Source organism: Convolutriloba macropyga, chromosome 3 (assembly GCF_964194025.1).
Source record: "Convolutriloba macropyga chromosome 3, txConMacr16.3, whole genome shotgun sequence".
Taxonomy (NCBI): Eukaryota; Metazoa; Xenacoelomorpha; order Acoela; family Convolutidae; genus Convolutriloba; species Convolutriloba macropyga.
In genome coordinates, this window is record NC_134470.1 from 57270775 (window position 1) to 57285607 (window position 14833).

The following is a 14833-nucleotide window of genomic DNA, read 5'->3' on the forward strand; positions in this document are numbered from 1 at the left end:
TTATTATCTGCAAGCGGCGTCTACACAAACGCCATCACCTGCAGTTTGCCAAAATACACAAATGATGTACCCTTAACTAGGAGGCTCGGTTCGCATGCAACAGTCTCTCAGACCGTTTGATGGTACTGACCCTACTTATGCAACGGAAGATTTTTTTAATGTTATCACAGCAAATATGGTAATGACAGCAGGACCAGAGCAGACTGATTCACCATATCATGAAGCCTGGATTTTGAAACGATTTGCCATGATACAAACACCTCTAATCGGACCAGAACAACAGTGGCACTCGCATTTGATAATCAACAATCGCAAACACAAGCGACGTTATTGTTAGAAAGCATAATACATGCCTCTGGTGAGCAAATAAAACATTAGCACTCAGAATCCAACAGATGACTCAAAAACCATATGTTAACAACGCTCAAGATATGCGTAATGCACAAATGAATGGCGCACTTGCCAAAGCACTTGATCAACAGTTGATTAGAATAGCATTAAAAAGATCAGAAATCATAAATCAACTGCACTGGAACCACAACTTCCATATGCACAATTAGTAGAAAAGATAAATCAGGAAGATATCAAAAGAACACACATAGAGAGACATAAACTCAATACAAATTCCACTTTTTCTTCAACAATTATTAATCTTTCTTTAGATATCAATCATCTCCCAGTAGATGATTTACACATGATGGAACAACATATCACTCACGGAATTAATGTATTTCGACACAAGTACTCAAAATATCCTAATTTTAAAGGAAAACCACTCTTCCTGAAATTTTGCACAAAAATGTTCACGTTCAGGACATAGCATTTCAACATGCCCTGATAAAAGACAAACAAAACCACTTGACATGCTTATTTTTCAAAAGTAAGTTTTTAATTAAGCAATGGAAGGTAACCAAAACCTTCCAAACAAACAAGTCACATCAAATAATATGACAGCTAAATACACTACCGTTCTCATATCGCTCTAGAAGTAACAGTAGAAAAAATCGTAATATTTAGGGCATATAAGCCCAATGAGGTCCTCACAATCTAACTCAAAACCTCATTACGGTAATAGTAAATTTAAACCAACAAGTAGAAATGGTTCATCATATCCAAGACCACCAAACTCTCAGGATAACTCTAGACCACAATCACTTCATTACAATAGAGATGGAAATCGTTCACGACGACCATTCTCACGTGATTGCCTTCGAAATTTTAGAAATTATGTAAAAACGCTTTCAAACCAAGAACAAACGGACAATACAGTGTCCAACACTGAAAATACAGACACACAAAATGTCTCCGAGAAAACAACAATTTAATGATTTACGTTTAGAATTAAATCAAGAAAACCAAGATGAATATTGTAATTGCCAAGAGGAATGTAATATTCTCACAGAAGAATACATTCTTTGCATCATGTAAGAGCAATATTTGGGTACTACCACTAACGATTTATACACAACAAACACTCGATCATACGAAAACAATTTCTCCACCACATCTAGAAATTGATTTTCTACTAGATTTTGGTGCAACAATTAACGTAATAAATAATGACACTTGGAATGAAATCAAAGACTACCACAAATTACCGCTAAAGGCATCAACATTTGTCCTCTCAGCAGCAAATAATTCTCGGTTACAGTCGAATGGTAAAACAAAACTTTTATTATATCCAGATGTATCTGAGAATAGAAACCTCAAAAAAACTTCTTTTACACCCAATTTCTATGTGTCAAACAAGAATTTTTCTATCCTAGGAATATGTTCCCTAGAAAAATATGTTGATTCAATTAAATGTTCATCTCACACACTAGAGATCAAAAACAACGAAGATATTGAATCACCAAAACTTTTTGACACTTACGACTCTTCAATAAAACCGCCCACATATTATTCACAATTATTCCCAGTCATTAGTGACCGCTCACTATAGTTCAAATTTTTCGAACATAGAATCTTAACTTATTCTTTAACCGCATATGAATGTAAAAACAAATATGCGAAAGGCACTATTCTCAATGCATCTGATTTTTCATTTATACCACAATGAAAAAATATGTTCTTCTCTATAATGGACATAAACATCTTGAATATCCGCATCAAACATTTATACAAATTTTGATATAAAATCCCTTGAATCACCCCCTCACCTTGGTAAGAGAACTAATTGGATATGCACAACAATGTCTCACTCAATGATTTTAAACTAAAAAATACCGCATTAATGAAGTTCCAGATTTCATGGAAGCCTATACCTTACACAAGGTAAATCGAAAACACTCAAGAAACTCTATTGTTTAAGTCTCACTAAACAACAGGAAAATGAATATAAATGACAACAAAAGAAGTTCCATATACCCTATGACGTCTCAAACTTCACAGAACTGGATCGAGAAATTCTCACTATGTTCAAATTCGAACATACAAAATTAACACAAACACAATCTGAAGCATTAACACAATTTCTAACAAAATTCGAACAATGCTATGGAACGTCTAAATTCAATGTTGTTAAAATTAAAGTAGAACTAAGTCTCGCCTTAAAAGCAACAGCAATATTTAAAAAGCAGAGATCTACTCGTATTCAGCTCCAATTACAGGATCGAGTACAACACTTACTCGATATTTTGATAAATTTCGATATTATAGCACCTCTAAATACAGATTCGCTCACTACGTGAACCACTTTCACCAACCCAGTGATTATTCTAAAAAAGGAGAATCATTAAAAATCGTCTTAGATGCTCGTCATTTAAACACAATGATTGACGAAACAAAATGCAGCTGGCCCATAGAGCCCATCCAAATTATACTAACACGTATTCAAGGACAAATTTTCGCTATAGTTTTCATGAACAACACATACAACCAAGTGCCACTCGATAAACTATCACAAAGACTCACAAATTTTGTAATAACTGGACAACAATATTGATTTAAACGCCTATTTTACGAAATTTCAAATAGCCCAGCAGCTTTCTCGTCCGTTATGAGTTGCATTTTCAAACAACTCATTCGGGAAAAAAATTATCACATATCTTGATGATGTTTTCATTCGAGATACTACAACTTACACAATGTTACAAACACTTCAACAATATCACAACATTCTCAAAAATGAAAACCTTAAAGGCGCTCCAGATAAATCCTTCTTTTTCTTAGACTCAATTAAATTCTTGGGACAAAAACTACAAAAAAATCACATACACCCACTTAAATCAAAGATAGACGGATTTTTCAAAATAAAACAACCAAAAAACAAAAAAGAAATACAAAACTACGTTTTTTACATTCATCTTAAAATATATTTGTAAGCTACATGTTATTTTAAGACCGTTTTATTGCTCCGAGATACAAGAGATTTCAAATGGACTCCAGAATCACAACAAACATTCGAAAGAGTAAAAAAAGAACTTGCAGATGGAACACTCCGCCTTGCAATTCCTAATTCAGAAAAACCTTTCTATGTTTTCTGCGATACCTCTAACTACGGCATTGAAGCTGCACTCCTTCAAAAAATCAATTTGGAAAAATGGAATTAGTATCCGCGAACTCCCGTTTTTTTCCATCACAGAACTTAGACTTTCGCGAATGTTCAGCAATAATCTATGCATTCTCGGAAAATGAATTCCTTATTCAAGGATCCAAACACTCTATAATTTTCTATACTGACCACAAACCAATTCTCTTTTTATTCACACAGAAAAATAAACCCAAGCACAGAGTTTACAAATTTCAGCTAATATTAATGAAATTTCCAAACTTACACATAATTTGGACGGAAGGAAAGGATCTTTCACTGCCAAATTTATTGAGTCGCTCGCTAACGACAACAACAAAAAACGAACATAGTCTTAGAACAGTTGAAATCCCAGATTTTATTAATTTTTTTAATATGACACACAAACAAAATACCCCACCTATACAGTGCCACTATGCTGTATCAAAGGAATATAATAACACAGTCTCTACAGACACTACTGTAGAATCACCACACTTTCCAAATTACTTACAGATTAAAGACAATTATTTCAAGGAACAACTAGAAAACAACATCTATCTTCCTGTTTCGTATCACGAATTTCAAACTAAAGAACGACCTTTAGAACAAATACAACAAAATAAAATACAACAATTCAAACGCAATCACTCACTAGTGGAAACCTATCCCATCATACAACATACGGATGTCGCAATAAATTCAAATAAAACAGAACCCTTTACTCTCTCTACCCAAGATACAAATTATGCTGAGTTAATAAACCTAATAAAATTCTCACTTCCAGCAATGTATGATTTCATACCGAAATCTCCAAAAATTTACAATTATTTCTATAGTGAACAAACAGAAATAATTGACATACTTCTTCATGAAGCACAACAACAAGAACCAGTTCCTAGACAACTCCTCCTCTGAAAAGGCTTCAAAAATCAACCCTCCATCCTTTCATTAACTATTTGCGCAGACAAAGGGTTATTAAACTATTACAGACCTTTCCAAGATTTAAGTATCAATGAAACGAACCATCTATTGTATTACATACAAGAAACAACCTCACCAATAATTTGCCTTTCATTTTCTTTTCTTTTAGTAATATTTCATGTTGCACTTTCTCACGATCTTTCAGGTCACTGTGGTCACGAAAAAACATACGCTACAATCACAGAAAATTAAAACTTCCCCTAATATTCAAACAAGGATTGCAATACTTACACAATTGCCTGAATTGCCAAACGGGCAATTCCATTCCAAACCTCCTCATGGCTCCACAACAGCCATTTTTAGAAGTGTCACCATACTTAAACCATCGTATTTGAATGGACACAAAAAGGCCCAATTTCCCCGTCTTCAGATGAGAATTCTTACATCTATGTTATCATAGACGCATTCACACATTACGTTTTACTTCACCCTTCTCCCAAAACTGATGCCACAAAAGCACTCACTCTGTTATTTGACCACTGGATTGTCAAATTAGGAATAACAGACATTTAATATCAGATAACGGAATTGAATATATTAACGGAGAATTCGCCCACTTCTGCCGCACTTATAATGTACAAATTAAAACACGAACGCCATTTGCACCATGGTCAAACGGATTTGTAGAAAATAGTAATAGCCAATTAAACACATTTCTTTGCACAGTTTAAGGCACAATATGACACATGGTCATAGAAAGTAAAAGTATTTCCTTATGCATTCAATTCACAAGTCAGAACCAATATGAATATATCACCATATGAATTGGTATTTGGACAAAAACTAAAACGACCCGCAATGTTTAACCTATCTTCCACTACAGATAGTTTCGGAAATTGTAAAACTTCACTAAATTTACCTTGTAATTCCTTACCCAAACATACACATACTGATCAACTCTGTCACCACACACAAATTCAAAAATTACAGAAAGAAATCTTTGCACATTGGTTTCTCAATCGTGAGAAGATACACTCAGAAACTAATAACAAAGTACACAACTATTTAAACCAAATTAAACGTTTACGCACATTTAGAAATCGCCGTTTCGGAACGGCGCAACCACTTAAATTTATTACTTATGTTTTAGTTGTCAGTAAAACTACACAAATAGGAATATCAAGAAAGATCCAACCACAAAAAATTGAACCTTACAAAATAATTGTCACCCGCACATTGGTTATCCATAACCTAGAAGATATCTCTGGTAAACAAATCACCCGTCACAGAAGTAACATTGTACCATATTACCCGAAAGAACTTTCTTTCAATCAGGAACAAGTGGCGAAATATTTCTCGGATAATTCACTATTAAGACTTCATTCTACAAAACCGACCATCACTAAGCCAAAGTCTGTCGCGCTCAGTCTAGACAACCCGGACATACCATCTAAAACCGACTTTTCTCCCCCAATACCTTGTAGTTCGTCTGATATATCCAACAGCCCTCCGGAAAACTACACTACAAGAAATACTCGTCTTCGACGCTAATCGATGAAACACTATAGAGTCTTTATACCAACGTCTTTATACATATAAATGCCACTCTTAAAACACACAAAATCACTCTTCTCGCTTTAGTTAGCCAAATACATATTAACGTAACAAACAAAGTACCTAGTAATAATAATTCCAATAAAAATACACTTCCCTCGTTCTTCTATACGAGAGGGGTAATTTGAATATTTTCTTCACCCATCACCCCCTTAATACAATTACTGTCACTGGGAAAAAAAATCGAGCTCTCTAGTATAGTAAACAAAGCACACCGACAATCTCTTCACCTGCTGCCCTAGCAGAACCACAAAAACCCCTCCATCAGGAAATGAAAGGAAGGGGATTACAGGCGATTCCCCACGGATCTAATAAAAAAGAAATTAACTAAAAATTAAAATAACAACCGACCCACGGCTGGGTCTGGGAAGAATTCCCTAATCTCATTTATTTGCCAAGATATGATTCGGTAACATTTTCCCCGAACAAAAAGTCGTGATCAGGCTTCATCACCTCGTCTACAACCACTTCTCAGTCTGCCACTCTCTCAACCTAGTTGCTTCTCTGTCTTTTTTCTCTTTGCTTTAAACTTCTCTCAATATCTCTAACCCTTCAACACTTCACAAGACATTCACAAGACATTCACAGACATTGTATACACAATTAATCTCGACGCTATCCCAGCCTCTTATGATATAAAATATATTAAAGAACAATACCAACAAATCGCAAAGCAACAACTCACAAAGTGAAATTATAAACCAACACATTATCTTTTCATTTCAACGAGCAGACTATACAATTGCTGAATTGCTACCATTTTTTCTACTGATTTTTTGAAATCTCATCTATCTCCATAATGTCAGCCCACCAGAGTCACCCTTCGCAGCAATCCGAGTTAGTTTACCTACTTTAAATCTTTTAATTATTGTTTTTCAAACTTTCACTGACTATAAATTCTATAATTGTGATAATTGCCCCACTCTGCGCCAAAGATTATCATCACAATTGCGTCCTCTAATCAGCAACCCAACACTAACCCAAGTGCTCCCACAGTCCCAGAAGCACCTAGTTGCTCATACAGCGAAGCGACTAAACAATCGAACCGCAAAAGTCATCATTTAAACTCTTTAACAAAAAAATAACAAGCACAAGAAACCGAGGAACACCCATACTCAGTCATTACTACTCCCAAATCTGCAGATAGACCACGTCCTAATGGACAATCCCCCCACTTTACCCCAAAATCAGTAATCCCGTATCCCCCCTAAAGTCAAACGCAATTTCAACAAACGCAAACGCAAACACAACAACAACCCCACCAAATAAACACACAAAACTTACTACCCTATTCAGGTTTTCTATCTAACGGAACACTCCAACCACCAACTATTATACCCGCTCCACCAAGAGCACCACAACCGGAATTAATTAACTATTCAAAAAAACACTCCACAATTCTCCTCTCAACCTATGAATTTTGCAAACACAGATAAAACTCATGGCTCTGAATTGCCACAGCCAATTCACACTGTCTCAAATATTAGTGATACACCACAAGAAATCTGCTTAATTTCCGACACTTCTATATCGGACCCACTTAGCTCTCAGTTTTCATCGCCTACTCCATCACAAATTGCGAACAACCTGTTCAATCCGCCACAGGCACCAATTTCTAAAAATGAACGTATACTCTCACAAGCACATTGGTACCACTTTTTTAATACAGTCAATTCATCTCCATCTTTTCAAAGTTCACTGCCACTCAGTTTCCAAATAACTGCACTTATAATTACATTAAGTTCAAGTTCACCAACACTTGATTCCGATCAACATTCTCACCACTGTATCGGAAAACATCTAGATACTACTAGAACTTATCCAACTTGATACGAAATTTATTGTCCCCCCTCCAGACTTTTTTGAGATCATAATAACGGTGAACAACTCCATAACTGGGCTAAACAACCAATCTCCAAATCATATAATTTTTACACCCGTACAAAAACAAAGGGCACACAATCTACCCAAACAATCGAAAATCACATTTTCCGTTGAAACTGTTGTAGAACAAGACAAATTAATTTTTCACCCACAAGCTGCGGCATCAACTTTTTTCAGTGCAAAAACAAATCCATCACACTTTATTTGCCAAGAGATTCACTATGAATTTTATCGATACATAAATAACACAGCAGGATATTTTTTTTCTACAATCCTCACTCTGGACTTTCTTACAAATGTTCATTACAAATTTAATTCTTAATATTGTTTAATATATTTATTTGACATCCACTTCCAATGAAACAACCAATTAAAAGTGACCAACACAACATTTCCACGCCTAAATCAGGCGTACAAGACCTTAGAGTTACACACTATGATTGTTCCCCAAAGCATATCACAAATATGCAGTATTATAAGCTCAATAAAATTGGCAAATGTAAAATCAAACCAGCCGATTTCAAACATTCCCTGCCCAAGTGCAAATCTTTTCTCAAATTCGAACACTTCAAGTACGAGCCTATGCTATTCACGCTTAACTCAGCGACAAAGGAAGCTTTGTCACAAAATAGCAAATAAAAGAGGCTTCAGGTTTGATCATGATAATTGGTATGTTAACAACGGACCTTTCTTTCCCATAGAAATTAATGCTCGTAGAGAACTTGCACGCATTGGTCTCATAAGTAAACACCACTATCACCCGCAAATAATACAATTCGACGTACTCTATGATCCACGGTCGCAAGCGAATATAGAAACCAAAGAAGGCCGTTTCCAACTCGATTGCAATCGAACCTTTGCATTCCAACAGGGAAGCATGGTCTATAATCCTAGGGACCATGAAAGGATTCCCAATGCTACCAATAATCACTGGGCTAACTGTCTAGGCAAAAAACCTGAACACGAATATCATGTCATCCACACACTAGGATGGTCACTTCAATTAACAAATATCACAATTTTTTTTGACGTAAAAACAGAAAACATCTACTACGGGAAAATTCTTATTAAAAGCGATCTTGAACGAGGATACCGTCCTCCAAATCATGCTATTAAAGCCTCAGTTATTTGGGAACCTGAAAACCACTGTCGTATTTTTGATGTTGGAAGATCATATGCACGAATGATCAAATTCCCAAAAACGTTAATTTATTGAAACACTTGAAAATAATGAATCTAATTCTGGTCACAAACACAGTGCAGACATGTACTCTAGTCGTTTTCAAAGGCACCTTTATGATGAATCCGCACTTTTTCGTTTTGAGGTTCTCACAAAACCTTTACACAAATGTAATGAAGATCGCCCATATTATGCCACACAATACCAAGACATTTTTATCCAATACAATGAAGGCTTTAAATTTTTAACCGGTAAAGCATCAGCTGAATGTAAAGATGCACACGTAACAATTCCGGATGGCGCACATCCCATCACAGTTTATACCAAAGATAACATACGAAACGGATATTTTATACAACAAGAATCACCCGTTTATCGTAAATCTGAAAGATACGAACTTTTTGGAAAACAAAATTGGTTTGGTGCTGTACACCATAATGTACAGATTGATGCAAAACTTGACTATATGATTAGTCGAGTCTCATTAGAATTGGACCACACGAGTCTATCTATTTATAAGAAACTCTGCAATTCAGACCATGATCTTAATTAAACGGCATTTATTCTGTGAACACAAAAATTTCCATTCGTAGGATATGTTATCACACGACAGCGAGACATATTCGCTACACTCAAAAATTCGAACGTAATTTCACATTTTCAATGTACAGTTGTTTCATCACCTCTTTATGTCTTAGAAAATCAATGATTTGAACGAATTTCCATATTCTACCAAAATAAACTAAAATTCGTAGACCACGTCACACGTAACACTTTCCCCTGGTCTATTAAAGCACCATGTAAATCTAACAACTTAGATCAAAAAATCTCGCTAGACGCAGACGGCGATGACACATATCGCTTAACACCCTACCCAATTAAGGCGCAAAACCCGGTTAGAATTTTCACGCCCGACGAAGTAGAAAACCGTTTCACCCATTCAAACTTTACCACACAACAACTTGGCATATACAGTCAACACGATTGGACTAAATCAAAAGATAGGATGAAATTTAATCAATTAGTAGATAACGCAGCAGAGAAGTTTGAAGAAGAACAAGCTGTAAATTTTGCAGACCTTGAAAAACAAGCACAAATACAAGCACAATTCTCGCATTTACAAAGTGAATACAATAATTATTTCAATAATTTATTCATTAATGGAAAAGAATTTACATTCCGACGTCTTGTTTGGCGTGATTTAAATAATGGCAACTATTTAAAAGAATCCCTTTTAGAAATTTTCCGATACCCCTTGTACGTATTAAATGAAATAGCCATATTGTGGACTGTTATTAATTTTCTACAGTGCCTATTTGGATTTTTTCGTAGTGCATTTAACACATACAATCTTTAATCACTCATAGGCCCAAACATCATATTGGCTAAAATCATTACCTCTGGATTCTTTGGAGTATTTTCACAAAAAATATTCCATGTTCCATGCCTTACAATCTGATTCCACACAATAAAAACCACCACCACCTAAAAAAAGACGACGACCTTCTGTCGACAGTTGCGCTCCACACTCTCACAATGAATTGAATTTATCACACAAAAATTTTGAAGACTTCTATAAAAAATTCTCTTCTCCACTACACAATAATTAAAACAAACACCACCCTTCTACTCTACCAACATCTATCTACCAATGCTACGAATTATCAATAGATTCACACAAAAAACCTGATTTTCAGTCCTTACATATACACACTTTTCATCCAAGCAAGCGTAAACGCTCACATGGTATTTCACTCTCAAAAAACTCTTTGGATGATGATCCTGATTACCAGGAAATTCCAGAAGAGCTCATTTTAAATCTAACTAGAACTTGTGTTTAACACCTTTTCGCTTTAGCGACTCCACGGTAGTCTCCACAACACAGAAGAGAGGTTCACCAATTCCTCCAAATGTCGACCCAACGGCATCCGACCTCATGATGCTGAAGGTTGAGGACATTTTGCCCTCACCCCTAAACCTGTTGGTGCTGCCACACCCAGTACCAGAGCCAGTATGTGAGACGCAAATTCCAGCCCTCTTAACGATGGCTCAATCTTCACCACACTCACAGCCTGTGGACACAGCGAACTATGCGCGGGTGAACCCTCTGCCTTCACCCGCCACGTTTTCTTGAAGCTCAGGTGAACTACACCTGTACATAGACAGTGATACGAGCTCTCCATCAATCCAGGTTGGACCACCGAGCGCGTCACAAGAGCGCCTGTTACATGGTGATAACATAGTGTCACACCTATAATCAGATTTAACAACTACTAACACAGCGATTTCTACAGGACCAACACACTCTCAGCCTTCAACTGTTCGTTCCTAAGCTGATGAAGTGGCCAGAGCGGAACAGTCAGTCCACTCCACATCAGAAGCAGTCGTCCCCAATTGGGCGTACTCTCCTCGAATCCGTGGATCTTGACAACGACCGCAACAATTGGTTCATCCACCACCTGTTATGCCTACACCACACGCACACAACGTACACCAGTATCCTCACCGCGGTACGGCCCGACAATACCACCACTCCGACCACAACCATCCTTTCCTCGGCCACCCGTATACGATAGGCCAACGTCAACAGACAACTACCCATGCACTGACCCTTCACCCAGAAGACGTCCACTAGCTACAACACACGAAATCAATCCAGTTCGTTCCTCTCCCAAACAGGCTTCACAATCGTCGGCAAGTCATATTTCAAGCCCCCCAAGAGGCTCACAGCCCTCATCTTCCCGTGGCGGAGGAAATACCTTCGCTCCCACGCAAGGGATCACTCACCGATCACAAGGCCCAAACTTTCGTTTCCACGAGTTTACGAACCCCCTCGGTATCAATACAGTTCAAGGAATACACGTCCTTGAACGCATCAATTATACCTCAACTCCACCACAACACCCACTTAAACCCACAGCATGTTCATGTTCTCTTGGACAGATAAAATACGAATATTTTCAAGAGGGACGAGATAGAGACCTCCCACTCGAGTGTCTCCATTTTCCTATTAACCATCGTTTCACAGAACGATTCTGGCACCAATCAAATTACTTCTTTGCCCTTGCGGATCGCCAGAATGACTATCTCAACAATTTTTTCACTCGCGACACCGCTCCTTATCGTATTTAACAGAAGTACGATCCCTTCTACCTTCAATTTGGTTTTTTACGTCCCACACAGAGGGATGTAAATAACCAAACACATAAGGTCAACAGAGTGAATATGCTCCACACGATTCACAATTATCTGTTTGTCCAACACCACTTTCATAGGACGAACCCACTAATCCACATAAATTCACGCCTCTAATACGCGAACGAGAAGTTGAGCTCACCCTAGTACATGAATAACAGCTATATAACTCAACCAAATTATTGTGAAGGCACTCCTTACAATTTCGACCCCATAAAGATTTATTTCCTATTCTCATCCTTGTTTGAGAAGACCAACCGTCCGATCCTTGTCCCAATCAAATATATTGAATATGTAGAAGGAGGAGCCAAGAGGTGTATGCATGGATGCACTTTCAACCTCCTCAACAGAGACTGGATGGCGGACAAGCTAGATAACAGACAGCCCGCACAAGAAGAAGCACAAGTCTTCAATCATCTTCTTGCGTTGCAGCCACACTGCAACGTCGACCTCTACCCTCGTGCCCTCGCTGCTTGTCCGGCACATGACCCCGAATTCTTGGAAATTTTCCGAGACCCAGCAAATCGAGCTCCGGACTTCGAGTTCTAATATCGGACGTAGGCCACAGTGCTACATCAGACTTTGGGCTCACAGACCCACAAAACTCAAAGACTCACTGTTCTCCTTTCCTTTTGTTTTTCTTAAATATATATATATATATATATATATTTGTAATTTATACATAATATATTATATATATATTATAGTCTATATTCTTTTCTTTTTTTTTACACAATTGAAGATTAGGATCAGTTCTTTTCTTCTTCCTCCTGGTCGGGATTTACTAAAGAAGGTGTTAAATTTGACTAATCAAATTAGGAAAAGTGGCTCACAAAGTAGCTAAATGATGGATTTCCACCAGAAGGTAAGCTGGTAAATCCGACTGGTTCAAACCTTTTACCAGATGGAGATAAACAGAAATCTCCTTGTACAAACCAGACAGAGACTACGGACTACAAGCGACCCTCCAACTGGGAACAAATCCTCGCTACATGACAGTGAGAGCAGTTGGCTACTCTATACAGGACTGACGTTACTGCCCAGCACACCTGGTAACTGGCACTCTCACTGATGATACAATTAAGACGAACTCCTCACTGACGACACTAGTCACTACTTCACTGACAGGGACTTAAGACGACGGCACAAGTCACAACTTCAGAAGAAGACCCAACTCTTCATCCCACCTTTCAAGGAGGTTGACACATCCAACGTATTTTGCGCTACAATTCACAAATCTGGATTTGAAACTCTTAACCGGATGGATGTAGCAGTAGAAATACTGGCTGTACACCTCCATCCAATCAGAGACTGAGAAGACACTATTCTCTTTCATATAGAGAGAACTCTACCAACTGTAGTCAGTCTAATATTTTGATACACCATGTGCATAGCTCTTTATACCTTAAGGCAGTAAAAGGAGCCCACATCGGGTCTGCCTTAATACCCCCCTCCCTAAAATAAAGTGGCCGCTATTGGTGCTGTACTACAATACCGTTTAAAAACACAACTAAATTCTCTTCTTCGAGTCGCAAAAAACACTTAAACAATAAAAACAGCTCTCAAAATATGAAAAGAACAAACGTAGACACTTAATAACTGTCAAAGTAAACTGTAATCAACAAAAAGAACTGACCTGGAAAACGTGGCGCTGGCGGATTCTCGATCCAACGTCGAGGCAACTTCAACCAAACCAGTGGCTGGTCCGGTTCTGAACAAAGTTAAGTGATTCAACTGGGTGAATGTGAAGCCAACATTTAGCCCAATGGAGTCAGCATCGTCGGCCGTCAATTGGGCTATGACTGTGTTGATTGTTAGTTGTTCGTAGATTGAGACATAAGAAGGGTTCGGAAAGAGAACAGGCGCGTTGTCGTTAATGTCATTCACCTGAATCAATCAATTTAGATTAGAATATTAAGGTTCACAAAGTATGGGAATAAAAAATTCCCAATTGTTTTGCAAATTTTCCGAACCAAACACCACATCTTTTGGCGGTGACCCCAAAGTTTGTTTCTATTCTATGACTTTTCTCCAAGACCCTGTTTTTTAAATATTATTCTACCCATTTTTGGATCAAACATTATTAACCGTTAAACTATAGATCAGTGCAAAAATGGAACTGCATGCCCCTCTTCTCATGAACAAAATTTCCCTTTTCAATATTCTCTGTGAGCAAACTAATGCGTGTTTTGCTCAATTTATTTTTTCTATAGCCTATTAAGACGTGCCAATAGCCATTAAAATTCAAATTGACCAATATAAAGGTGTAAAAAATATAAATGACAGATGGTCATCCTCTGCCGACTGAAACAGTTCTAAGACTCCAAACCGTGATATAGACGATAGCAGTGTCCTCGTTGCCGTCTGGGTCAGATGCCTTGATAGGTAGAATGTAAGTAGTCTTGCCACTCTCGTAGTCTATAGTCACACCTGTGGCAACCGTAAGAACAGCCGTCGAAGGACTCATTTCGAAATCAGTGCACTGACTAGCGGCACTGCATCTGGCTGTGTCGATTGAATAGCTGGAA

At 37.6% G+C, this 14833-nt stretch overlaps 1 protein-coding gene across 1 annotated transcript in view; it reads right to left on the reverse strand.

The window, feature by feature from the left end:
- Window positions 1-14833, reverse strand: part of LOC142336307 (protocadherin Fat 4-like) — an 86930-nt gene that overhangs the window by 42472 nt on the left and 29625 nt on the right. Inside the window, exons 9-10 of the mRNA XM_075385036.1 lie at window positions 14635-14827; window positions 13942-14192 (exon numbers count right to left, since the gene is read on the reverse strand). Of these exons, the coding sequence (XP_075241151.1) occupies window positions 13942-14192; window positions 14635-14827 (444 nt within the window). The remainder of the gene's footprint in view (window positions 1-13941; window positions 14193-14634; window positions 14828-14833) is intronic.